The sequence below is a fragment of the Varroa jacobsoni genome, unplaced genomic scaffold (assembly GCF_002532875.2).
Source record: "Varroa jacobsoni isolate VJ856 unplaced genomic scaffold, vjacob_1.0 contig00429, whole genome shotgun sequence".
NCBI lineage: Eukaryota > Metazoa > Arthropoda > Arachnida > Mesostigmata > Varroidae > Varroa > Varroa jacobsoni.
Window position 1 is genome coordinate 64,340 of NW_019214464.1, and position 27,242 is coordinate 91,581.

Genomic DNA, 27,242 nt, shown 5'->3' on the forward strand with positions numbered 1-27,242 from the left:
CATCTCTCCTAAGCATCCCAGGCCAAGCCAGTCGCAACGACTGCCTTACGAAACGCTGGTGAAGTGTTTCATCCAGCAGGGATCGCAAGAACGCTGGCTGGCTGACTAGCTGGATACGGATTTCCTCTTAATGGTGTCTCTGTTTAGTGGGACATAGAGTTGGAAACGGAAAAAGGGGTCGGCTGTCAAAGCGGTCCGGATCCAATTCGTTGTATAAAAGTGTCGTAGCGCACCGTGTATGAGGCTGTGGTCCATAGTTTGCTGGCGTCTGTGGTTTTGGTCGTACAGTGATAATGTTTATTAACGCCTGTGTATGTCTACGGAGTTCGGATATCTCATCTCACTAGGATGGTCTGGAGTATTCTGTTGGTTGATCGCAAGCAATTTTATCCTCCCGGTAGTTAGCAGAGATAGACAGGAGCACGAGGCGTGGCTAGTTGAGGCGGCTGGGTGGCCGCATCTGGAATAATCGGGGAGAGGAAGAAGGATCGCCAGAGTCAGTTCAACGGAAGAGTGCGCAAAGGGGCCTGCTTGTCAGCGACTGACATTAAGCAACCATTACGGGAATTGTAAATTAATCTAAACGATACATGCAGCAAGTTCGTCATCGATGGTGTCGAAACCACTGGACAGCTGGCCGTTAGAGAGAACGATGACGAGCTTACTCGCGGTTGAGCCTTACCCCCACCAAAATCAGCTACTGCCTTGTACATAATTGTGCAGGTTATAAAGCAAAGCAAAATACCGACATCAAATATCAAAGGCCGAATGAATAAAAACACCGTGGAAGATATCGGCGGACGTATGAGGCGCGATTGTTTTATAACGCTAATCTAGATGGTTAGATATCGACGGTAAAATATATGCGTATTTCTATGTTTGTAAATGCTGTAACTGTACCAATGAAACAGCCAACCAGCCTACCGATAAAACCAGTCGGAAAAGTGGGATCAAACATGAAGTCAGTTTTGGGCCCAGGTTGACGAAGGGGTTTTGGGAATTCTGGGATACGAATGCGTCCCGCAACGCCGCTGGTTGTTGAAGTAGGATGCCAACAAACCGGATACCGTGCTCGGCTGAGCTTCTCTCTTTGCAGTTAAGGTATAGGGCATAAGGCGCACAGCGCGAAGCCATATATAGCTCCGCCCGAGTGAAAGGACGATAGAAAAGCGTCGGCGGCGGCAATGAGTAAGCAGGCAACCAGCCATCGGGCGGCTAAGTAAGGCTACGCTAGCTGCTTGACTGGCCAGGGTCATGCATCATCTATCACCCGGAACCATGGCGCCGAATCGCCGTGGCTTGTAGTCAGACGGCACAGGCGACGAACGGAGCCTAGAGCCCTGGACAAGCGGACGGACAAACGAAGAAAACCAGCCGGGAGGGCTGGGAGAATAGAGAGCGAGAGCGAAAGAAGGACGGCCTTTTAGTATCCACGACACACAGACATAGAGGCAGAAGAAGAGGATGACGGGGGATAGAAAAGGGGCGCTCCGCCTCTTCGGATGCGCAGCAGAATCTGCTGCTCGGCAAATCCCGAGTGGAACCGCCATCGAGCTGTCTGGCCATTGGATAGCCACCATTACCACGACACATAGCCTTCTCCACCCGTACTCCCATCCCGTGAGGTACCACGATACGTCACTTGGTGTAAGTTTGTTTGTGCAAACTTGTTTGTGTGCGCTTGCTGGTCTCCCTACCACAGTCTGCTCCGTAGTTTTAGCAGTCAATGCGTTGGCCGCTTTATATCGACGCATCAAGGAATCGCGCCCCGTCCCGAGAACCCGTGAAGTCGCTAAGGGGAATTAAAATGCGACAAGCGTTAGACGTGTAGAAGAGACCTCACCAGGAAGTGAGAGGATGGGAGGTGGCGTATGGGGAAGGAAAAGGAAGGAAGTTAAATTAGCATGAGAATAGACCGTCACGGGGGCGCCGGCGTTGCTGATAATGCTAGTTCACCAGCAGTGGCTAATGAAAATACCCACCCCAATTGTAGATTGTGGAAGATGTCTCTACTCAGTGTAGCCACCACGCTGTTGGGTGCTCCTTTAGGAAGACCCTCACAGCCGTCACCAGTTCTACCAGATTTAGCAGTACAGCCTCGTTTCGTATTGCTGTTGTTGTGTTTGTTTATTATTGCCTGCCCGATTGTTAAATTCATCCAGCGCTACATACTGAAGGCTGACAGAGAGCCGCTAACTAGAGGACATTGATTCGGTGCGGTCCTCGCTCCTCCTAACAACTTCCAATCTTACAACTTGCTCGCGGCCAATTAAGACTAGAAGAAATAATAACCTCGGAGCTCAATTTATGCAGTTCTTCATCGACTGATTCTGATTCTGTTAATATGCAAGCTGAAATCGAATGCGTGCCCTTAGATTCGTCGTATTTGATTGTCCGTACCATAATTCTTTGCATGTTCACGTTGAGCAATGCTCTTAAATGCTACACTTCGTACCGTACAATTAGGTAGTCTACATTCACATGGATACGGCTTCTCTGCACCGAGGCTTACGAGGTTCTGGGTCGTATAAAGCGAGCGGCTGTAAGGATTCAAAGATACAAATGTGCCTAAAGATTAGACGATCCTATCTCCCAACGCACAGTTTCACGGAGCACTCTTCACGATCAGCCTTACCTTGATAGCTCTTATTTCTAAAACATTATAGTCCGGTATAGCTAATATTCTATGAATAGAATATTTCACAAAATGTCTCATGTTGTGTGATATATTGTACCTTCGTTTGAATTTGAATCCACGACGTTTCAAATTTACTGTTTGGGTACTTTCTGGTAACTGATCGAGTCAGCTTTGTCTATCTAAATACAGTACGTTTTTAATCCGGCCATAATAAAATAGCAACATCGGATACGAAGCCTATTCGATATGACGATGACAATGTAGAAAGGGGAGATGACAGCTGGTATCCAAACAAGTAGAGATACTCTTACTTCTACATTTGACGTAAACTCGAAACGAAGATGACTAAATCATTGTTAGCCAGATACGTTGCACTATAAAAGTATGAAACGTTTTGATTCCTAACTACATTGGAAAAAGTACTATATCACTAATTGGAAGAAGGCAGCTCAAATGGCGTCTATCTTGGTGCGATATACTCTCGATGAAACACCACTTATAATATACGGTTACAGTAGTAGTTTGTTGTTCTATTGTAGAACTTAGCAAGTTGTTCGAAAGAATGACGACTAGAGCAACGACGCTACCAGTGGGTTAAATAGAAGCTCCATCGAGTTCTTCATTATTAAAGGAAGCGGCTATTAAATAATTTGAGATAATGTTCGAATCACAGTAGTTGTATTTCGATACTGTATCTCGCTATCAGCAACTATTTTTGGCCAGGGGGTGGCTAGATACAGCCTCTGGTCATTACCGGAGTATCATAGCGCTTCGAACTTCTCATCGAAGCCATTCCTGGCACGTGCAGCAGCGTCGCACGCGGACTACTGCATCCGCTAATAATGGAGCTATCATGAAAAATGAGGAGGATCGAGGGGACGAGCACAGGAATCGTTTCTGTGCAACCATGATTATCTCTATATGTGTATATGTATGTATGTATATATTATGCCGTTGGTAATTCAGCTCGTATACCGTAATGCCACTCTGGCTGTAGTTGTAGCGTCGCTGCAAGCTGCTTGTTCAAGCCCTAAACGCAGAATCAAACACAAGGCCAGAGAGAGAGAGAGAGAGAGAGAGAGGGAACTGTCAGGTAGAAGTGTGAGCAAATACCCCTGCTCTATTTGTCTTTGCTTTCTTTTAGCCATCGATGGCCTGCCTGTTTTCACCTGCACAAACTCGCGCCGTGTTTCACTAGTGCTGTCACCACTGCTGCTCTTACCGCCGCGTACTCACAACAACAACAACGACGACAATGGCGTCGGCGCGAAAAACGAATGCGTGTTTCTGTTACATGTACAACAGCAAGCTCCGCTCGCGCGTATTGCTGGCTGGCAGCAGGTGCAGCAGCACGGGCGCCAACCTCTCGTGTTCCACTTCTGTTGCCAACATCCCCCTTCCCACACACGCATAGTTTGCCATTATACGTTACATAGAGCCTTTGAGAAAGAGACAGAGATACGGGAGAACGACCGGCCGCGCTAACGGCCGAAACTGCAGTGAAAACTACTACTAGTAAAAGCGTTTAGTAAAACTAGAACGAATCGATCGATTGACCGAGCGCCGGCGTGAACGAAGCATTTCTAAGCTAGGCGCAGGACACTCGGAACTGTTTGCTCCTATCTCCCCATCCCGCCTGTTATCCCTCGCTGCCCTCCTTGCCACGAACCGAAATGCTTTGCCTCGTTGCTGGGCTCGCCTGTGTCGCTCGTTCTATTCGAACGCGAAATACACACGTGTAAACACAGCCATAGGCAGGGTTAAAATCACTGAGGGTCGGAAAAGGTTCGTGCAGAATGTGCTACTTTCGGAGTGAATGGCTTTTTATGTAAGTTGGTGCGCAAAACTAAGAATCAACTGAAAACGGCAAAAGAAAGGCGAATTGAATCTGAGATCTGGACAGAGAAGGAAACGCAGACAGAAATAGACTTAGAGAGATAAAGGAAGCAACCGAGAAAGCCAAGAGGCAGGCAACAACCATCGACCGTAGAACAGCGGAATCGTCGTTGATGGACAACGAAGCCATTGCGGCGGCTTTCCCAGCTTCTGAGCGGCAGTTGTCCTAGGTGCCCGTTGTTTTCGAGCGCCCTAGCTAAGTAACGTTTTTCGATGTATCCACGTCGATTGGCTCGCTGTTCAACTAAGACCTGGCGTTCCGGACCGCTTTATTTTTCGTCTGCCAATCACTTGTTCAGTTTAGCTTTCGATAAGGCCATACGCCGCCGTAGGGAGACGGCTGAGCCGACGCAGTGGCATCGTCCCGTGGGTGCTTCCTCCCCTGTTTCGCTGACGTGCTGCTTCCGGACACCTCCTTCTGGCTTCGGCTAGTTTTCCTTCTGCTTTTGCCACTCAAAGGCGCCCTGAAGAGATCCCTACAGAGCTGTTGTCTCTGCTGCTCTCAGGTTTTCCTGCTCTTCGTCCTGCTGCTGTTTCCCCAACTTCTTCGTTAGAAACCACCCTTTGCTATCCAATGCATAAATTTCACACTTTTCGCACCGCTCCCCTATAGCAGATTTCTTCCTCTCTCTCTCTCCCTCCCTCCCTCCCCCCCCTCCCCCTCTGTATCACTCCTTCGACCTACGCATCTAGCCAGCTAACTCGCTCGCTAGGTGGAGCAACTTTACATGCTCAGTAGTTGGTCCTTAGCTCGATTACGAAGCCACCGTATTCTCAACCTTGAACGCCGCCTGGACGGGGCAAGGCAGCGAATGCAGGTCGGGCCGACGATGGCCGCGCTAGCACTGGCCAACCTAACCAAACGCCTTGTTCTCTCCCTAAATACTATTAAACCTCAAACGGCGTTTATGGGAACGACTAGGTCACGCCAATACAGCTACAATAGCGATTAGCAAAGAAACGTAACTACTGTTTGCCTATACGTAAACATCTAAAGCTAAGGCTCATACTTTTGCAGCTCGTAAGCTAAATGTATCGCACTCATTTTTTTCTATGAATCTTTCGGTTGTCATGTTGACTATTGCAGTTGCTAGAGAAGCGCTTACGCGTTCGATCTGGATACAAACACGTAGACAGAACACGTTTTTGTCAGTCACGTTCTATATGCTAAACCATGTGAATTCTTATTAGTGGTGAAGAAACGTCTGTCCGTAATAGATCAATCTAAACACGAACACAAAAAAACAATATAATTCGTAATAGCAGATCTGAATTGCCAGGTCCGAGCTTTAATTCAGCAAAAGCGTACAGTGAAATAAATAGCGTGACAATTGGCTTTTTGTTCTACAAACGACAATCCTAAATGCCTTACAAACAAATAGAAAAAAAAAAAATTATTATTAATTTCCATTAACCGGTCATTATTGGTTGTTAGTATTCTGATGAAGTCCAATTGAACCGAAGAGCTCTGCACAATGATCTAGCACTTTTTGCTTTTAGTCGGAGCACGATTTTAGCATTTGCTATAGGCGTTCGTTACGTTGAAACTTCTCCTTTTTTCTCTCCAGCTGATCGTACTGACCGGGTCAGCAGGAAGAGGGGAACAGGAGTTTTGTATAGTCGAAAAGGAGCTAAGACAATGCTGGTTCAGCACAAGTTGTGAGCGCCCTAGCAGGGCGCACTGGGCGGCCATCTGGCATCTAAGGAAAGAAACAGCCTGCTCGAGGCGCTTTACAACTATAGCAACGTTACAACTGACATTTTACTGGGAAGCGATAGCGCTACGAGCAGCCATTAGGGACCAACAAAACGGTCCACAAGTTGCAACAACAGCACGAAGCGCCAATCACTGCACGCCAATAGTAGAGATGACGACACAATATAACCATGGATTGCTATATCGCTGGTTTTGTAGAAGGCGTTTCAATGACTCAAACCCTATCCCAGCCAGGACTCACTACAATGTTTATGAAAATCTGGAGTCGAAGACAACTGAAGTCACTCGTACCTCCGCCCTGCCTTCCTTTCCCTTCGTTTTTGAGTCTCTACAGACAAAGTGAACAAGTACGCACCATTTTGATAGATGATATTCTGTCATTTTCTTCTTATAATAGCGTACGCCCGTCAGTGTAGAACCCGCCTAGCTTGTGGGCAAAAAAATTGTGATGATTATGTGATTTTTTCAATCCTTTGTTTAAGTTAAATGAACACCATTAAGGGGGTTCTGCATAGACTGAAACAAACGATAGTCTAGTAACGTAAGATCCGGACTCTATGGCAGACGCATTAAAAGTTCCCATTCAAGTTTTCTTCATTTTTGCCAGCTAGCTCAACATGGATGTGGTCTGGCGGAAAATGTCATTGCGGAAAACGACGCCTTTTAATTCGGGTTAGTTCGGTAAAGGTTCGAATCAGCTGTTTCGCCAAGTAACAGCTTACGATGCATGCTTCTTTTCTTCCAGTCCAATCAAGTATACACCATCGACGTTAATCTAGGCTTTGAGACATTATTTCTCTCGTTTCTTATCCGTCCATTATCGCTCGAAAATATCTCGTCATGTTTCTATAGAGTTCCGCAGATGGGTTTTGTGTCGACTTCTGTGACGTCTAAATGTCGAACCCTTTTTTATAACCAGCTTTTTTCCAATGGTTTGAAACTCTTTGATGACGGATATCTAGCTCCTTGCCGATACCATGACTAATCGTGTGTCGGACCTACTCAGCGTTCGTGCTAAGTTCATTAACTTTTTTTTTAAATCGCCGCGGACAGCATGGGTTACGATGCAAGATCTGGAAGGGGAGCAATAGAATAACCTTTGGGTCGCTTCTTTTGATAACGCACTCCAGCTACAAACATTGTACGTTTTTTTCTGTACCTGGCCAACATTTGCTCCTTTATCGTAATAAAGTCTTAAAGTATAACGAATTTTTGCTGAAAATGACTCCGCTCATCTTCAAATGAGTCAAAATAATAGTACTCCAACAATCTCAGGTCCTAACAACTTAACGCTACTCAAATCGTATATGTTTAAAGCCATCTGGTTATAGAAAAGGTGAATACCTTTCCGACGACAAAATATATATACAATTACCTGGCACGAAACGTATCTGTAGTTGGGGACATTTTTCTTCGCATTTGACTCTGATCAATGGATAGTTGAGTGTATCAGCATGCTCAATGATATAGGTGAGCGGCCTACCAATAGATGGTGCTGTACATGAGTACACTGTAAAACATAAACACCCACTGGGTCGGAGTGGCATCGAGGATTCGCACAATGGGAGCCCGCCACACTTAACCGACCGACTTCTCCGTACGTAATCGGCTAGAAAATGAAAAGTTTCTTTCTGCTGAAAGGCGACCCACAGCGGAGTTCCCTTTAGCTTAAGAGGTTCAAAGAAAGAAGAACTAGCTATTTGACAGGGACTCCAGGTTTTGAGTAATGTCTATTACAGGCAGTTAATTTTAAGGAGAGATCCAAGAGAGACGCACTATATCGATAGAAGCACGACGCCGAGTCGTGGACCTAAATGGACCTGGACTGACGTCAGGCACCGGAGGTGAATGGGTATGGCTAAAGTAGCTGACTAGTAAATTGTTCTTGTCCGCTCAGATATAATGGCTAAATTCAACTTTAATCGGTAAATAAATGTTACTCAAGTTACGAACAACTTTATGATATTAAAAAGCCTATAGTAGAGGTTCCGTGCAAATCGGACAATCTGTATATACAAGCCAGCAAATAAAAGCAACAAAAGGAGAAAGGAAAAAATCAGCATAGGCTCACTTTCGTGGAAAACCTTTTTGCTGATTTTTGTAGTAAACACCATCGCGGTCAGTCACAGGACAAATCGAATAATAGGATAATAATATAGCTATATTAAAACTGTGTTATTGACTTGTGCTTGCGAAGTTTCTACCAGCAATGGCGAGTCAATCAAATTTGACTGTGTCTTCCGGGCCCGAAAAATTATTTCTTGGATTAATCTCTTAAATCGAATGTCGCACACCTGATACATGCAACGTGCTTCTCTACGTCGGAGAATCCTCGCCACCACCTCCATCCATGTCGCTTCTGGATGCGTCTCAGTGTTTTCACGTTATCATTTGAAGGTTCACTAGCTGCAGTCGGTCGAAACAAGAGCAATATTGCCGTCACCCAGTCTGTTTGTTAGAAGGGACTTGACTGTCGGGGGCCACCGAGAAAGTTAAGGGGGAACCTATGGTTGTTGCTAAGCCGGCAGACTGCAGGGTCCTCGTGCGTCAGCCGCCTCAGCGACAGACATAGCGAGAAAAATGGCCGGAGCAAGCACAGAGGAGAAAAACAATTGGCGGCTTTTTTGCTGGCGGAAGGCAGTGGCACCGCACTGCAGTGGACCGTCGTTGCCAACAATCGTTCCGCTGGCAGCTACGAGAGAAACTGGCTACTCGAGCTCACTGCGAACATTTTCACGCCGATTTCAGTTACACCGCTTTCGACCCGGTCTTTGAGCGGCGGTCAACGGGAACATGTTACAGCATTGAAATGCTGTATAATTATGACACAGAGCCAGACGGACATGCGCACAGGCACGGATGTAGTTGGCCAAGGATGGAACAAGGAAAGAGAAAAAGAGACAGGCTGGGCATCTACCCACGCATTGGGGTGGTTGTTTTGCAAAGCACAAGCAACGGGCTGAACTCTGCCAGGCTTGACTGAAAGTAATCTGTCGTCAACAAATGCAGTGGAAGAGGCAGCGGTGACGTATCAGTGGTTCACCGGCAGCTGACTAGCCTCATCGATTTGAGTCGACCCAAGTCGGACCGACCACCCGTCTCCTAGCAGGCGGCCTTTAGCATGTCCATCTACCTGACGACAGGGTCTCAGGTTTTCCTTTTTCCTCAATTCTGCGATGTGTGAAGCGAAGTTAGTGACCTACGTGTAAGTTGTATATATGCTGATAGTGTAGTACAATCGCACCGATAGAGCGCACGGCGCCTGTGACCACCCCAGCCAGCTCGCCGTATCTTTTAATAGGCGGATGGGTCGTCCCAGAGCTAATGCAAATTAGGCCCGCCGTGACTTAGCAGTTTCCGAAGTCATTCGCTACTTCTGTTCAGGTCGCAAGACTTCGCGCAGCGGCCATTACAGCTGTGGCCATTGTTTTCGTCCTCCGAAGTTTCGGTGTTTGTGGAACGAGAAGCTAACAGAAAAGGAAAAAGCGAAAACAAGCTTGACCGAGAGAAAAAGTCGAAGCTACTGCTGGCGTTATCTCGCCATCTAACTTCTGACGGGCCTGGTCAAGGCAAAACTTTGTGCTAGACTCAGATGATTAACGGGTGATTGTTTTTGGGCTAGCATGTACCAACAAGAGGAAACAATTAAACCGATTTAGATCTTTGTAACTGATGAGTTCAGCTTAAATATGCAAAGATGACACGTGATAAAGGGATCAAGGGGACAATGGTTATTATAAAACCAACAAGTGTTACACAGTCTGTGTTTGCTGGAGACGCACCTCTAATAGGGATGGGAAAGATACAGAAGAGTAGGTCGCATATAAAATATCTTCACTGTGAATAGAATAGTTTCACGAGCAATTTTCACATTAACGGACAGATTCTTTGAAAGAAAGAGATTAGCACGTAACCTGAAGATTTTTATTTGACTGTATATCCATATCAGCATTGCCCTCTTGGACACCATTAAGGTGCGTATACAGTCAGATGACCTGAGATAGTCAAACATGGTCTAATCAGCGATACGTTTTAGTTCAGCGTAATACTTTAGCGTTTTACATGACTATATTAGTAGTATTTATACATATTATATATTTTCTGGTTATAGAATATTTTCTGGTTTTTAAGGCCTTGATTTTGAGCGTTGCTTTTTAGTTTTCCTATAATGTGTTCATAAACAGTGTACATCTGATTCATAATAGTATTTCATATGTCACTGTTTATAACGACTACACACTAATCATCGTATTGTGGAAATGTATGTGCATCCGTCTAGTGCGACTGGGGTCTATTTGACTTGAGCTGATTTACACCTCAACCGAACTCTTCGTTGGGTTTTTTGCATCTTCAGAAACTGTGCGACCCAGCAACTGGTGTGGTTCCTCATTTAAGTGCCGCATAGAGGGACCTGCATCGTAAAAACGGATGCTGTTTACTGGTTCGCCCTGCGCCAGTGGCGGGCGTCCGGCGCGACCATTTAAAAGCGTTCATGATGTCGAGCACCGAGCGACCAAAGTGAATCCGGCAGACCGATGAGAAAGTAAGGCCAGGATACAGCAAAAAGATAAGCGGCTATGCTGCTTCCATGCTATTGTGATAATCTCTGCCTTGTTCTCTATGTATCTCTCTCCGTTGTTATCTAACCCACAGTAGGACGATTCGGTAGGGGGAATCACTGGGAGAGGACAGCGAAGGGATAACAGCTAGCGTGTAAACGACGGGCAGGCCACTTCCAGGCATTTAGTGCCTTCAGTAGCTCGCAGACTTTGCGAGCAACCGGCCGAAAACAGAATGGGAACGCTTGTGCCTTTGTTGCAGGGCCTAGCGACGCGCCTACTGTGTCGCGGTGTAAGTAAACTTCTCCCTCGGCCGGCTTTGAGCGGGCCGTTGAAGGGAGAAGAAGTGTAAAGCAGTGTACCTTTTAGTCTCGTCGTGGTCGTCATATCGCAGTAAAGGCGGTACTAGTCGCAGCAGTAGCAGCATCGCTGAATGCCGTTGTCTCAGTGGTTCGCCGACTCGCCATTTTACCGTCAGTCTGTATTCTCCGGTATGGTGTAGATGCATATATGCACTGTGTGTATGGTAGGGATCATCCCCTGTAACGAGTTGGCGGTCGTGACGATAGTCACTCCAGCGCGCGAAGCGCCAGACACGAGTCTTATTCCTGGCGTGCGGGATTTGAATGTGTAAGGTCCCACTGAAATGGTTACTCGTTGCGTCGTTTACGTCTGTGCGTATGCACACGGGTGTCTGCGTGCTTTGCCATAGAACACGGTCTCGAAAAAGTATACGAGGAAGTGGATGAGGAGGACACAGACGCTGGCGCGGCTACCGCAAACTTCCTCGCAGCAGCGCACAGGCGGCAGGCGATTCAAACGCCAACGTAACCACTATGGATTTTGTACGGTTGGATGGTTGGCAAAGGCTGGCAAACATATCCAGGCAAGCGCATATACGAGCAGCACTGCACAGCAAGCTCGAGCGTATATGGCAGGAAAGCGTTGGGGAGCACAGCCAGGAGCTATTCTGCCGCTACGGGCTGCCGCTGCCGGCGCCGCAGCCTCGTCGTCCGGCTAGAAGGGAGACTGAGGCAGGCAAAACTATATATCATATCTATTATCACCATTGCACGACTCGACGCTGCGCTTCGTACCCTTCCTTTCGCTTGGAGTACTACAGTGTGCACTGTCGCTGCGACGGCGGCAGCCGTCAATTCTGTACAGCGGAGTAGGCAGTTTGCTGCTAGCAGGAAGCTGTCCAAGCCAAGCACAGCTTGGACGCCCGACCGTCGGCCAGCCAGGAAAAGGGGTGTTTAGGGTAGTAGGAAGGAACGGCGCGGAAACTGGGAATGGGAACGGAGGCGGAGATGCCAGAGAGAGAGAGAGACAGAAAAAGAACGAGGGTAAAGGGACCCGATATGAGGGGGTATATAAGGGCTGTTGGAGGTTGGCGAAGATAGCATGGGTCGGGTTCTGCTCGCTTGGCGGAAAATAGGTATAGCTGGGTTCCTCGTTCGTCTGTAGAGGGAGGCCGATACAGTTTAAACTCGGCGTCCAGACGGGTCCTGACGCTGACTAAGATAGCGACGGCTGCAACAGCAGCGGCAGGCAGCCACAGCGACACCGAGGTCGGCCCCTGTCCTAGTCGCGATGTCGATGCGCCCTGTATCGTCGACGCATCCTCCTATTACCCCTTAGAGCTGGCAAGATCACACAGGCGACCGACATGGCTGGGTCGATACTTGGCAAACTTTTGCGTTCTGCCAGCAGCCACATCAGGTGACAGTGATAGTGGAAGGGGTAGCAGTATCCCCAATCGCTGCTGTTGCTTCTGCCGCCGTTCCTCTTCCGTTGCGTTGTATCCTGTGCACCAACTAGCCAGCCAGCCAGCCAAGCTGGGAGGAAGGCACAGGAGAAGGAAACGAGCGAGCGAGTCGATTCTCGCAACGGTCGAACACATTTGACGGTGTAGTGCTGCTGCTACGAAGGCGTGCAAACGAATAGAAATTGGTCCTACGTACAGACGGGCATATACGAGAAGCGGATAGACTACTACCCTCCTTTCTCTGCCGAACCTTCATAGCTGCTCGCTTCCTTTGATTATGGAATGGGAAACGACACGTAGTGGTAAGCGGTCAAGCGAGCATGTAAGTTGGCCGGGGGGAGGGGGGGGGGACTCTGAAGAAGATGACGACGACGACGAAGACCAAGAGGCAGTCAGAAACACTACAGCGGTAACGGAAGGCAATTTCAGTTTAAAAAAGACGAGTGGCATGCTCTGCAAAAGTCTACTCGTCACTTTTTCATTTCTCGTTCTCTCATTAGTTTACCCGGTTCTTTTAACTTTTCCACTTATGTTGTTATGTACTTATACTTGTCGAGGAATGAATACGTGGAAAGTCGCAAAAGGAAGGGGGAAACAAGGACCTGAATTTACGAACAAAGAGACAAATGGCAAAAATCTGTACAGCGGGAAAAATGACGATCATTCTGTGTGGTATACATTTAAGGGTAGACGAGTGCGTTTGTCACCCCGTATATTTTTGAGTAGATACTTCTATCGTTTACTATTATTATTATCAAGCAGTTATTGAGCCCAACCGATCGAAACTGAACTTGCGCAAGTACGGTGCGTATTGTATCACACGTATCGTCAACCGAACTAACCAACAAACTTTGTCGCTCCCAAAGGACGTGACTTGAGATGGTTAACTTTAGCTGTTCAGACACCGAAGGAAACATAAAACAGACAGCAAGCATATCTGGGAATTGAATACGGGAAGGCTGTAAAATGCGAGCTATCGGGCTAACAGTAGCTGGGAGGGGTACAAGAGATTAGAGTACAATTGAGTTGAATGACTCATATCCGGAGCTGGCTGTATCCGGCTTGCCCTGCAACTGCTGCGATGAAGATATGGGCTCGAAATAATTGTGATTGGTTTTGTGACTATAGGCGCCACTCGGCCTCTCTCCTTGATCTGCCCTCCTCATCCGTTCCGGAGTGTAATTCAATAAAGAATACCGGGATGGCCAAGGAGTTCGTAATTTGCGTCTTTCACTGCGGCAGCTCCCTTTCGAGCGACGCACATTGCGGTTAGTACTGGCCCCGTCACCCCCATCGCAACCATGACTGTTGCTATGGAGGATCTTGCTGCAGCTGCCGTTGGGCTTCAAGCAGCCGTCGTATCATACGAGCGAACGCATTAATAGCAGTAGTATTAGCGGTAGAAACATCCAAACTTGTTTTTGGTCAGCAGTCGAGTTGTAGCTGGCACCCCGCACTCAGCAGCCGCTGTCAATGATATCGAAGAGTAGAAGAGACGCTGGTAAAGAAACTTACTCCACTATAGACCACCACAATCGACACTCCTGGGCGATGTTACCATTCGGCATAAAGATCGTGCACCAGGGACAACATTTCAAGGGTTTAAGGAAGAAACGAGAAGAACACGTAGTGAAGGCGCGACGGGGTTGGGGTTTGCGATCTGTCAGGCTCAGAATCAGGCACTGCGAAACGAAGGCAAACGGAGTCGGCATGGGACCGGCGTCATCACTGCCCCGGATGGTACGATTCGAGATCGAGGAAGCGACATGCTATAGAAAGCATAGTTGAAACGATCATGACAACCAATGACAATCGCTTGTGGATTTATGTATTATTCCGTTAGGTTAAAATGGACTGAAGGCTTCATTGTCATGGAAACAGCAAAAAATACGTTGGCGCTAAGCGTTTTGTAGCAACGTTGCCTATTGACAAAGGTGAATTGAAGGCCATAAGGCACCTGACAGATATGGTCCTAGTGGATGGTGCTTGAGAAAAGCAACTGCTGCTATTGCTGGCGGTGTCGTCTCATAAAGGAGAACAACGCAAATTAGGCGAAATGGAGACGAAGTACATGTATATCTAAATTACTTAGTTGCGTATAGAAGAGTCTCAATGAAAGGGTTTCATTAATTCTATAACAGATGCGCATTAGCAGGCACTGTGTTAGCCTTATACCAATAAAGTATTGGACGTCTAACTGCAAACAAGAAGTTACCCATTTGCTAATCACTATTACGACACGTAGCACAATTTGCATGGTGGTCATCCAATGCCCGGGCAAACCAATTACATTATATAGCATAATGTAAACATTATATATTACATCAAATAATGCCATGGAGAACATAGCTAAAAGATTTCTAAAACTTGTCGTATTCCCTAACGATGCTCGTTCTTCTTTTCGTTCTCTTGCAGATTACGCATGCGCCTCGCCCAGACTCTATATTCCTTCAGACTACAACCCTCAGACGGGTTTGGCGGGCCCAATTTCACCAGCTGCCAGCCCTCGCGATTCGCAGCAATTCTCGTCGGATCCAACGGCGGTCACACGCGTTACGCAGCCACCTGCCAAGACATACCACCAGCTAACGACAGCCCACGACTCCGTGTTCGACTTGAATGGCATTGAGCGCACGTTCTTCGCTAAAGCAGTGGCCGAGGCACGGGGTCCTTGTCAAAGCGACGATTTACCACCGGCGTCGACGCCCCGAGCAGACGTGCTATCGGCTACAACGTCTTCCACGGCTGCTTCAACAATCAGTTCGTCGCGATCGGCGACACCGAATCTGTTGGCCGTGACGACGGTGTTGACGACGACGTCAACAACAACGAACAGTTTTACAACGAACAGCAGCAACAGCAGTGGCGGCCACAGCAACAACAGCCATAGTGGCCCTCCATCGCCGACGTCGACGGCCGCTCTGCTTCCGACGTTGCGCGATCTTCGTGAAGCAACACCTAGCCCAAGTCCGCCAAGTGGACCTGGCGGTGGCGGGATCGGTGGAACAGGAAATGGCAGTGCCGGAGTTATTAGCGACGGCCGCAGCGCGCGAAGCAAGCGTCGCCTCTATTCATCGTCAGCCAGTAACTGCTCATCGGATAGTGAACGTTCGTCGAGTCCATCGAGTGGCAAGTATGTGTGCCTGGAGTGCGGCAAGCACTACGCAACTTCCTCCAACCTCTCGAGACACAAGCAGACCCACAGGAGCCCCGACTCTCAGCTCGCCAAAAAGTGTCCGACTTGTGACAAGGTACGTGCGAGTTCGGCGGGTCAGATTGTGCAATATAGCTGGCTTGTGCTAGTAGTTATTATAGTAGTATCAGTCGATGTGACCGTGCTAGTAGGGTCGCCGCTAGCGTGAGAGGGCTAACAAAGACTCGTGCTCACTGTCAATGTCAAAGGCGTCTTTGTTGGTCGTTGGTAAGTTTTGGCCTTTGAAGTTTTTGAGCACATGTATTATGTTTCCTGAGCATAAATATATGCCTGTATTCAGATGTATATGTGCTTGCTGTTTCACAGTATACACAATACATGTGGATAGCCTGTCTGTGTTTCCCCAAGCAGCCAGAATCAACCTACCCTTCGCTAACTTGGTAATCTTTGACATTCGTAGAGGGGGATTTGGCGCTAAGGCCTCTTTTACTGTTTTGTTGAGTCGGTTCACGGTTACACGATTGCGCTTCTGAACTACGCCACGACGATGAACTGGCCGTTAGATGCGGATAGCTTCGCAAACGAGTGTCACCATCCGCGCTTCGTTATACGGCAACCGATATTTTTTAGGAAAACCCACTGCTTTTGTTACTGCTTTTCCTGTCTACGGCTTTTGCTGCGAAATCGGTGCTGCTCCCTAACCAGTTCCTTCAAAGCACGCACCCCGTTAGCGTCTTGATCTTGGCTTGGGCCTAGGTTCTTGAGATCACAGACACACGCACATGCACACGCACATACACACGCGGCCCTGTTTCCGTAACGCTGTTCGCTGGGCGACGTAGCGACCGACGAGGGTCGCGCGTCCTTCTTGTCTCGTTTCCCTATTCATGGAATTTGTAGCAAGCTTTACACATTTCAACGTTAACCGACCAGAACGAGTAGTAGAACGATGGTGTGGCGGACAAAGTATCCGGTTAGGCCGACTACGCTCGGGGATGTCCATCGCTGACTGAGCGTTGGTGCCTTGTGGCTAGCTTGTTGCTCGATCAGTGCTGGCTTTACTGGTCGCACAAACTGGAGATGAACTAAGGGGGGTGGAAGTGGTGCCGTTTCAACTGAGTGTAGACAGATAGATGAGGGGCCAGCACACAAGTGGTCCTGCATGCCAGACCCACTGATTCAATGCCCGCGCTTTTTTCATGGACTGCCTTCGTATGTCAACCCTGTATCCCAGTGTCACGAACTAGCTACACAAGGCTACTGTCATCTATCTACGATAGTAGCGTGGCGGCAGTCGTCATTGGCACCCCTTTAAGATATTTCTGCCGATGCTCCGACAGTAACCATGTTGCGCGTTGTTTTTTTTTGTTTCCAGCTAAATCAATTCAATCTTTTCTTTTCATCTAGACGAACTAATTGTCTCAATGCGTATACCTTTTATAGGTGTATGTGTCGATGCCAGCACTGGCAATGCACATCCTCACCCACAACCTGAGTCACAAGTGCGAGATGTGTGGCAAGGCGTTCTCGCGTCCGTGGCTGCTGCAGGGCCACATGCGATCGCACACCGGCGAGAAGCCCTTCGCCTGCGTTCAGTGCGGAAAGGCATTCGCCGATCGCTCCAACCTCCGAGCGCACATGCAGACACATTCCACTTCGAAGCATTTCCAGTGTCCCAGGTAGGTCAAGCCTACTTCAGCGAACATATATATATCGTCTATAGCAGTTAACTGGAATAGGTATATAACAAAAGTAGTAGGTATCTCTGGATGGAAACGCCGACTACATTATCGGAAAGTGGGCAGTATGGATATACAGGCACATAAGCGCTTTGCTTCTTGAAGCTCGCATCAGTTCAATTGCGCTTCAGCTGGTCAAGAAACTTGGCTTAGATGAAGACAACTCCGAAGGGTAACGTTGTGCTTTCGTTTTAACCGTAACTCTTAGTTATGGCACAAAGCGTTGATGGCCGTTGTTGAGCAACGCACAACCTACGATATAATGCAACAGCACCAAGGAGTGGCACTCGCAAAGAGTAGTTAGATCAGCACTGCCAGGAAAACGCTGCTGACAGCGGCTTACCACCTTGATGGCTGACTGGCCTGCCTGCGGCGACTTCGTTCCCAGCCGTTGCCGCACAGCTTACCGCCGCGAACACGCTAGACGGAGGGGCCCCGGGCGGAGTCGGAGCGAGCTGGGCCGGACGAAGCGGCTAGCAGGCGAGCTGCGTAAACATCAAAGAACATGGCCTTCCGCCATGAATACTCGGCGACGATTGCCTGCTATTTAGTTATTCCTCTTTCGGTGGTTCTCGCCCGCTATCCCCTCCCGTTTCTACTACTGCGCAGAAGCGGCACCTGCAGAGTCTGACCATAGTCAGTGGCCGGGCGGTCAATGCCAAGGCCGCTTCTTTTCTGTTAACTTGACTCTTGATCACTGCTTTTATTAGGCGAGATATATGAGTAGAATACCGTCAGGAGCTCTGCGTGTGTCTGTATGCGTGCGAGTGAGTGGGAAAAGGGATTTAGAGAGCAACGAGAGTGCTATTAATCGGATCGCTGGTTTGCTTTATTTTGTCTGTCTTTTTTCGGTGTAATGAAACGTCGTGGACTTCGGTGCAACAACAACGACGACGACGACGACGACGACGACGACGACGACAACGTGAACACCATGACAACCGACAAATATAACAATATTCATCGAATATTATAATGGGCTTTATTACTTAGGTGCGATAAAAGTTTCGCTTTAAAGAGTTATCTTAACAAACATCTTGAATCGGCGTGTCAGACCAAGGATGATGTAAGCTCAAATTCCTTCTCATCAATGGCTGAAGCATAGTTGAAAAGTGATCCATGAACGAGACGTCTACGGAACGTACATTTAGCTATTGTGAGGTGGTTATTCTACCGAGTAAGTGAAACAGTGTCTTCGAAACAGAGTTTGGAGTCAGTGTACTTCAACAGCTTACCAGCTTCATGATACTGTCAGATTTTTCAGTGGTACGTTGGCTAGTAAGTGTTTTCATAATATAGTCAGGGGCAGACACTATGAGCAGGAAGCCTACCAATACGTAAGATTGTGAGAGACTACTGGGCGTGATGTCACCCTTCGCCAGATCGACCTTACTTAGGTGAAAAGGACTCGACAGAGAGGCGATTGCTGTTAGTCAAATTATCTTTATTCTACTTTAAAATATATGGAAGCTTGGCATCTGGGAGAGATTGCCAAGCAGCTTGATCACATTTTGTAGGTGCTCGATTTTGTAATATAAATACGATTGCTGATACTAGTATAACTACAAATACCTGCACGATAGCATTAATGACAATTTCACTTAAGAGAAAGAAACAAAAACAACGTCTTCATCTCTTTCTCCTACCGCTATAACTATGATCAGTAGCGTACTGTGCTCGACTATTGCGCCCTATATCATCCGCCCTATATCATCCGCCCATCCCCAGTGCCGACTCTCCTTTTCGACCAGCAGCTATTTAACGGCTAACAATTACTTGCACTGGTTAATGCCTAGGAATGGAGTCCTTAAAAAGAACAACAGTCCCCTGTCCATGGTTCCAGTCGACTTGACCTGGCGTGTACGGGATATGAGCAATGAAGAGAGGAGAGCTGGTTCTAAGTAGTTCAATTGCCCCTGTCCCTATGCACGTGTAAACATGCGCAGGTGTAGTCAGATCTGAGACCCTTCCCACGCCGACGAGCTTTAAATCGTTCGCTAATGCCACTTGGCATATTGCGCGTCGAGGGAGGCTTAGATTCAGACTCACACTTAGGTGGCACAACACGATCACCCAGACAATTGGGGAGCTTCATAAAAACAGTGTGCTAACTTCCTACATCCCCCGCGTACTGTTTCCCTCATTGGCCACCGCATTTAGTGCTTCGCAAGAGCTTCCGCTTAGAGTCGCTTTGTGCGCTTCCTGTGCAGCGGACTGCTGCTCGCCTACATCCTTTTTGGTTGCACGTTCACTAGATCGGCCTCCTCTACCAATCCCCGTTTCTCGGCCGGCAGCAGGCCCGCCTCGAAGATCATCTGTTGCCAGAAAAGCCGAGAGAGGTTAGCACTAGTGTCTGACTGTGGCCAAACTGTGCTCCGCTCAACGATCAGAACGAAATAACGTGCGTGAGAAGAGAGAGGGAAATACATACAGCAGTAACATTTAAATCAATGGACAGCGACTGACGAACGGACAAACAGATCGCAGCCAGACAACATACCCATCCCAGTAGCTACAATTCAAGCAAGGCAACTCCTTTCAACGAATCTTTAACTCTTCTAGCTAACAATAATAATAACAACTAAATAGCAATGACGATGATGATTTTTGATACGAGTGCTAATATAGTAAAGGCAGAGTCTGTGTTTGTTTGGCAAAGCCCAATATAATGCATCAAGCGTGTTCCCAGATCAAGTAAAAACGAACGAAACGATGGGTCAGCGTTGTCCTGTAGATTAATGATATGTGATATAGATTATATATGTACAGACAATACTATATACAAAACGAGATGACTGCAGTAGTAATCAACAGAGATAACGGATAGAATAATATACTGATAACAATCACATTTTTGCCGACTAAACAGGTAAGCTTAGGGCCATCAAAGTAAGAATCATCGTGCTTTTGCCGGTAGAGAATCATCTATATTTTTATTACTATTTGCATTAAATGAAAAAAAAAAATATATATATATATATATATATATATATATATAAATGCCATAGTAAGTAAGTGCTCCTCTCGTGATTCGTGTCTATGAAACACTCAAAGGACGAGCGCGACAAACGATATTATAATTATACCACTAAGATTATTGTTCAAAATAAGTTCAGTAAATAAGTGTACACCTATACTACACGTAAGTGTATCTTGCAACGGCGTTCATGTATGCTTTTAATGAACGTCATAAGTTGATATATATAAATGCTACAATCATTTAGCGCGTCCGCGCAAAGACGTTAACTTTGTCCTCCGGTGAGTCTTCTAGTCAACAGTATATAATTATATGATAATATGAAATAATACAAGATAAGCAACAATGATTTACGTCCTATTACGTTAAGTGTTACGCTTACAATCCTTGCCTCATGATAATATCGTATGTAGTAGTCCTACTACATGCTCGTAGTAGCAGGCGATAGTAAACCCCCTTCATGCCTACTGCGACAAGTGCACGTCATTGCGTACAATACACGACTTTCAATGCTAGCGTTATTATTATGGCGAGGTGCACAGGGCGGCTATGCAGAAAACTCTGAAGCAACGCCATTTGTATGACAAAACGATCTGAAAAATTGAACAATCTGGAGGTTAAGGACGACGCCGGCTGGACCGCGCGTCAGTCCGATTATGCAGTTGTCCTCATTCCTTGAGTTCTGGCATTGTTATATAGCATACCGCCGCAGTAGCATAGATACCTATACGCATACAATGTAATGGTGTTATGCAAGGACAAACAACCATTATAAAATGTAGCGCCACATATTTAATAAAGAAACGATGTAATTAATATATATATATATACCTAGACGCGATAGTAACAGCAACATTTTTTGCGCTGACCTTATAATTAAAGCAATAATTTTTCTTCCCATGGAAGCCTCGCACGAGTGGTCGAGGTAATTGGTACGATTCTGGGGATGGGAAACCCCAGAGTGCACCATACCCCGGTCTCGTTTTGCGGGCGAATCCACGGGCGATCACTGATCACTGATGCAGATGGATCATGTCCGGTGCGTAATCGGCTAGTTCGTTGCGTATTTGGTAACAACGGACTGCCGATAACGTCGCGCCCGGTCTTGGCCGACGTTAGAGAAAGAAAAATAAATATTATATATAAACAGACACGAGTATAAGAACGAATCCGCGACAGAGACAAATATACTATTATATACACACAAGCAGTGAATATGGCAGAGGATAAAAGTAAAATGCCTATGAGACAATGGCGTGAGAACAACGCAAGGAGCAGAAGTATCTGGAGAATGAGGATGACACAAAACGATGTTCAGGACGACTCATTTGTAGATGCTTTATCATCTCGCTGCTGGTCGTTTAGCAATCACTACCGAAAACGCGTGTTAGTTAGAAACTGTTTGTTTAATAGTTTTGTATAGCATCTTTGTTACGTGTTCCACTGTAAGCGGACACTATCCGAGAATCACGTAATTATCCGAATAACTAGCGCGTCATCACTAAAAGCATTTTTCCGAACGACTTGCCAATTGCCTCGTTAAGCCGCCGCGCCATTTCGAAGTTAGCTCACGTCCTTCTCAATTTCTAATAATATTATTAGATATAAAGTCCCTATTAAGATTATTATACTACCTTGAATAGCTTATATGTGTTAAACCGACTACCCTACCTAGGCGTATGTGTGTCGGGCTCCATATGCGATTATAGCAGAACATTCGATATATAGACCTCTCATATAATTACTCGGAAAGTATTCCCGGAACTCATGTCTGACCCGTTAGTCGAAATGCCTGTGCGTTAGCTATAACGTATAATGAATATAGCCGTCAACAGATCTTCAAAATTAGAAGCAGAATGTCTATGGTGAAGAAATTAAAGAATTTACTAAACTATTGAATGCCATTTAGAACATCTTCAGTAATTATGTACACGGTTCTTAATAATCAACGAAATATCAACGACCAGTAGCGACGGTGACTCAGGCGTTTTAGAGACTACATATTTGATTAATCTATTTACTGGTACATATATTTACATATACTAGTATACATAACGCTATATATCTAAATATATTAATATATTTAAAAATTACTATACTTTCCAATGATACGACAAGACGACTAGAATGAATGCAGTACTAATAATGATGATAATGATAATATCAATGAAGTTGGCAAAAATCATACAAAAACAAGGACTAATGAATATATATATATATAATTATTACTGAAATAGTAAAGGGAGGATAAAATGAGAAATAGTAATCTTGATGGTGATGATAGTAATAACTAGTACAGAGTAAGGTGAAGATCAGTTGATGAGAAGTAAAAAAATATGATAAAAGTACATGAAAATGATGACAACCTACTAAAAAACACGGAACGAAGAATGCAAAAGACGATTGCACAAGTTGATGGATCTGAGAGTGTCGACAGGTCCACCACAATCCGCTGATAGAAAGCAGGAGGCGATAGGGAAACAAAGAAGCAAGATAGGACAACCATAGAAGAAGTAGAAAAAGTAATTAAAGAAAGTCAGGCAAAGGGAAGTAGGACAACAGGTAATAAGAAAGCCGAACTGTAGTGGCGGCTACCGTACCTTGGCGTTGCCGCGTTGTGGGCAGTTATAGCAGCAGCACCACTGTAGGCTACACGCAGCCAATGTCTCGAACATTTAAGAATGTCCTGAGGCGGAACCCGGCATGGTGTCGCGGGTGTATTCGCAAGCAATAACTCTTCTTTAGGTAGTTGTTGTCGTCAGCGAGACACGTGTATTCAATGGTCCGTCCGCGCAGGGCATTTCTCCTGTTTGCTAGATGGTGGTAACTGCACTAGTTGGTGCACTGCGAGGCAATGGCGAGAAGCATCAGTTGGTCGGCCTCCCGGCCGTTCCTCCGGTCGGTGTTCGATGTGGACGAACAAGCAAAGGGGACTGGGTCAGTTTCGACGGCCCGGAAGCCGAGCCACGAGGCAAGCAAACGGTGGCCGTACGATGCAAGGCAAGGCAAGCAAGTAGTGATGTCGTCGACCGCTGAAAAATGAAGCTTGCCAAGAGGACCGACTAATTGGTCGCTTGCTGGCTGGCTTGCTAGATCGGTCGAAAGAAAAAGCGAAAAAGTTGGAGCTTTAGACATGGGAGACAAACCCAGCGAATGCAAGTAACCAGCCGGTCGCAAAATAGGCAGCCACTGCTTCTACGGCCCGCTCCCTTCCAACAGGCGAAACCGGCAAACGGCCGCTCAGAAGCAGTAGGGTGAGTAGAAAGGAAAGTTGCCGAAAAAAAGCTCAACGCTTGAAAGCATCGGTAGCCGCATCTCAGCTTCAGCGGTACCAGTAGCCCCTTCGCCCCAGTTTCGGATGAATGAATTGTCAAACGCTTGCCGTTCGGCCCCGTTCTCCCTTCCAGATCGGTTTCCCTTCTCAGACCCCTATCACGCTTCTCGATTTGCCTCTTCAGCTAGCGAATAGCAAAATGAGCGAACGAGCAAGCAGTCGTGTGGATGGACAGATAGGCCGTCATCCACGACGTTCTATGTGTGTCTCTCACTTACTGCTTTTGCAGCGCTATCTAGGCTAGTACTCACTAAAGCGTTTGTGTCGGGAAAACTGCAATTGGGAACTCCTCATCTCCCTCTAGCAGACTGCGAAGGATAACAACGGTTGTCGGGAGTGCGCTGAGAAATGATGCTCGCTCAAATCAGAGGTTTGTCCCTCTATCTGTCTTGCCGCACCTCGACAATTGCAAGTGGTGTACTTGTGCTGCTTCTGGTACTGCCACAGACTTAACCACCGCCATCGTCTCGGATAGTGAAACTGTGTTCCTTTTCAGTAACCTCGCAATCCAGTGTTCGAGAATTGACTGAAGGGCGACGAGCTAAGAGCAAGAGAGTTCTTTTACCCACTATACCCCTCTTACTCCGATTTGTACCTCAACTATCCCGTTTTTCAACCCGCTATCCCTAGTTCTCCAGACGGATCAGGTCTTGAGGAGAACGGCAGCCAGGATGCCGTTACAATCACTATGTTCTCGTTGTACTACTCTGGCTTCTTTCGCTTCTTCTCCTTCGCTCTTTTCCGCCTTCTCCAGTTCCCTAAGATTACCCAATTCAGATGTTATTGTTAGCACTGTTAGGGTTATGATCGGCAAGCAGTCCCGGTTTAGCAAAAAAGCTTTGAAGGGTAGCTTCTGTCACAGTAATGTTGCATAAGCAGCGTTAAGCCAATCGGTAGTAGAGATGCAGAACTAAAGGGGACGGCCAAATGAGGAAGAATGCAACGCGAGTGTACGCTGTGCGTACGTGCAAATTAAAAAACTTGCCCATCGATAGCTTGTTCTGAGGCGACGGCGAGGCACCCATCTCCTGCACGATCTACATAGCTGAATCAAAGCGGGCGAATGTGCTCAAGGGATAGAAACATGGGCCACCTAGATTTTTTGATCAACCTCAGCTTTCGCTTAGCCGTACCATTGGAAACAGTAGCTTTCCGTCTGGCGCATTCGATCGCACCAGATCTGTTCCCCTTACTATGCGCTTAGTAGAATTAAGAAGAGTGGATCCATCCTTTGAGCACCGTGATCATGTAGTTGAAAATGCCCTTCGCCCCATATTTTTTTGCACCCCTGCTGCCCGACCGCTCGGCCGACCTGATCGACAGACGTAGTGAGTAGATCTTATGCAACGACCTTCTAGATAAATAAATGAACTCTGCGGTATATATATAATAAAGTACTATAAGAGACATGTCTAATAAAGTACGAACAGGATATTAAAAGGGAACGATGGAAACAAAGCAAAATATTAAAATGGCTAAAATGTGAACTATGTTATCATAGAGCTCAAAACCCCCGTGACGAGGATAAGAAATCGACAAAGTAGTTCACTTACACAGAGATCTGTTCATCTATTTAAGTGACCTCAACATGACTTCGTGCCGCCATGCGTGACCTTGGCGACCCCCAAACATCATTCATTTGCATTATATATTCTTACAAATGTCATCTCGGCAGCAAACCTGTTACGTCAAGGCAACATTCATGACAAAGATTATTAATCATGCATAGTAATAATATTGATATCTGTATATTTTACATAATAAGATAACTATGAATCGATTGTAAAGTTATACAATAATAAACTTGTCGCTCTGCAAATATAGGAATAAATCTATATATATATATATATATATACATCGTAAAATCAGCTTGCACCAGAGATTGCACTTTGATGACCATTGAATATATATATACATATATATATATATATATATATATATATATTATCGAAACATACGCCTTCGCCTTCATCGACCACTTCGATCATCTCATATGAATAACTGCGATACGTGAGGTAAACTTCGATGATAAGGAGAGCAATAATATTACCAAAGCTAAATAATAACATGCCTGATGGAACGCTTAACGGCTGTAGCAGACGTAAAACCCAATCAATTCAGCTGAATGAATGATGATGGTGGTGGCGATGGCGATGGCGATCGGTGACAATACACCACTGACAGTGGATAGACAGACAGAGAATAAATAAAATTACAACAGGAATAACTTATATATACGTGTAGATAAACATTTTATTTATTAACAGATGGGCCATAAGGCAAATGAACACCGAACATACACCAGAACGAATGGTACTTAATAGAAGAAAACAGCTCGAAAAAGAATAAAAGGGTGAATTCTAATAAAGATGACACGACATTCATCGCGAATGTTTGTTGCAATATGTTGGTGTTTTGAATTAATGTGTTAGTTTTTACTGTCAGCCTTTTCACAGTAACTTGGATGGTTCTTTTTTTTCGAAATTAGTATCCGTCTCAACTCATCTACCGTCACTACGTACGGCGACTAATCCCTACTGGCAGCGTAAACATTTAGCCATAAACGGTCTTCTTTTAGAAACTGTAGCAGTAAAACGAGCGGCTGATTTGAAATAAACTTTGATTCTTCTTGTGAATCGGATTCGGTTCGTGCAGGATTATGCTCTTCGATCGGCAACCATTGTCTATAGTATCCGTTTCTTGTCCATACTGACGTTCCTAGAATAAGAAACAAATAAGAGACATGTAGCTAATACATCCGTACTATTTAATTGATCCGACGACTCACTCGGACGGATAGCTAATATCGACATTGCATATATTCGAAAAAAAAATACGATATAGGATCAGTTGGTTCAACGAGAGCCTGGATATGTGTATATCACGCCATATATATATATATGTATATATATGACTAGTTATTACATTTATCATTCACCGCGATCTTGTGGTCTCAGCCACCCGCAAGCCATTTACAAAATGTCCTTCCTTTTATTTGGAGTCAACTGTTTAGTACTAACTGTGCAGTAAACGATATCCCAGATGAAAGTCTGTTAAGGTGCCGTTCGAATAGGCCACGTACAAAAAATTTAAACGAAACTATAATTTTGCCTGACAGCAGGCCAAAGGTTCCAAAAATGTAAGAAAAAAACATGACAAGCTTTCGGAAAGGCTAACCGTTCTAGTTTATTTAAACGACACTATATATACGTATATATATATATATATACAAAACGGTTATTAATACTTGTATAAAACTCAGGCCTAATAAAAATGGTTTTTGGGGCCCGTTAAACCTAAATTTTATTAAGAATTTTTAAGAAGCCGCATGAAAGCTGGCAATAATGGACAATAGACTTTGAGGAAAAAACCTGTTTTCAGTTTCGTCAACGTTTAACCCTCACAAAGGGCTTTTCTTTTGTCCAAATTGCGAAAATGACGCACTGTTTTTTTTGCCAGG

The 27,242-nt window shown here is 45.9% G+C and overlaps 2 protein-coding genes across 3 annotated transcripts in view; one reads left to right on the top strand and one right to left on the bottom strand.

Moving 5' to 3' along the window:
• Nucleotides 1-26,187, top strand: part of LOC111271214 (uncharacterized) — a 65,663-nt gene extending 39,476 nt beyond the window's left edge. Inside the window, exons 2-4 of the mRNA XM_022851879.2 lie at nucleotides 14,994-15,829; nucleotides 17,176-17,411; nucleotides 18,465-26,187. Coding sequence (XP_022707614.1) covers nucleotides 14,994-15,829; nucleotides 17,176-17,411; nucleotides 18,465-18,576 — 1,184 coding nt within the window. The 3' untranslated portion in view covers nucleotides 18,577-26,187. The remainder of the gene's footprint in view (nucleotides 1-14,993; nucleotides 15,830-17,175; nucleotides 17,412-18,464) is intronic.
• The window catches only part of LOC111271215 (uncharacterized), a 39,210-nt gene continuing 37,657 nt past the window's right edge, over nucleotides 25,690-27,242 (bottom strand). For both annotated transcript variants that reach the window (XR_002686748.2, XM_086972841.1), the window contains one exon: nucleotides 25,690-26,500. Coding sequence is in view for 1 of the 2 variants with exons in the window: in XM_086972841.1 (XP_086828967.1) it covers nucleotides 26,357-26,500 (144 nt within the window). In the remaining variant the exon portion in view is untranslated. The remainder of the gene's footprint in view (nucleotides 26,501-27,242) is intronic.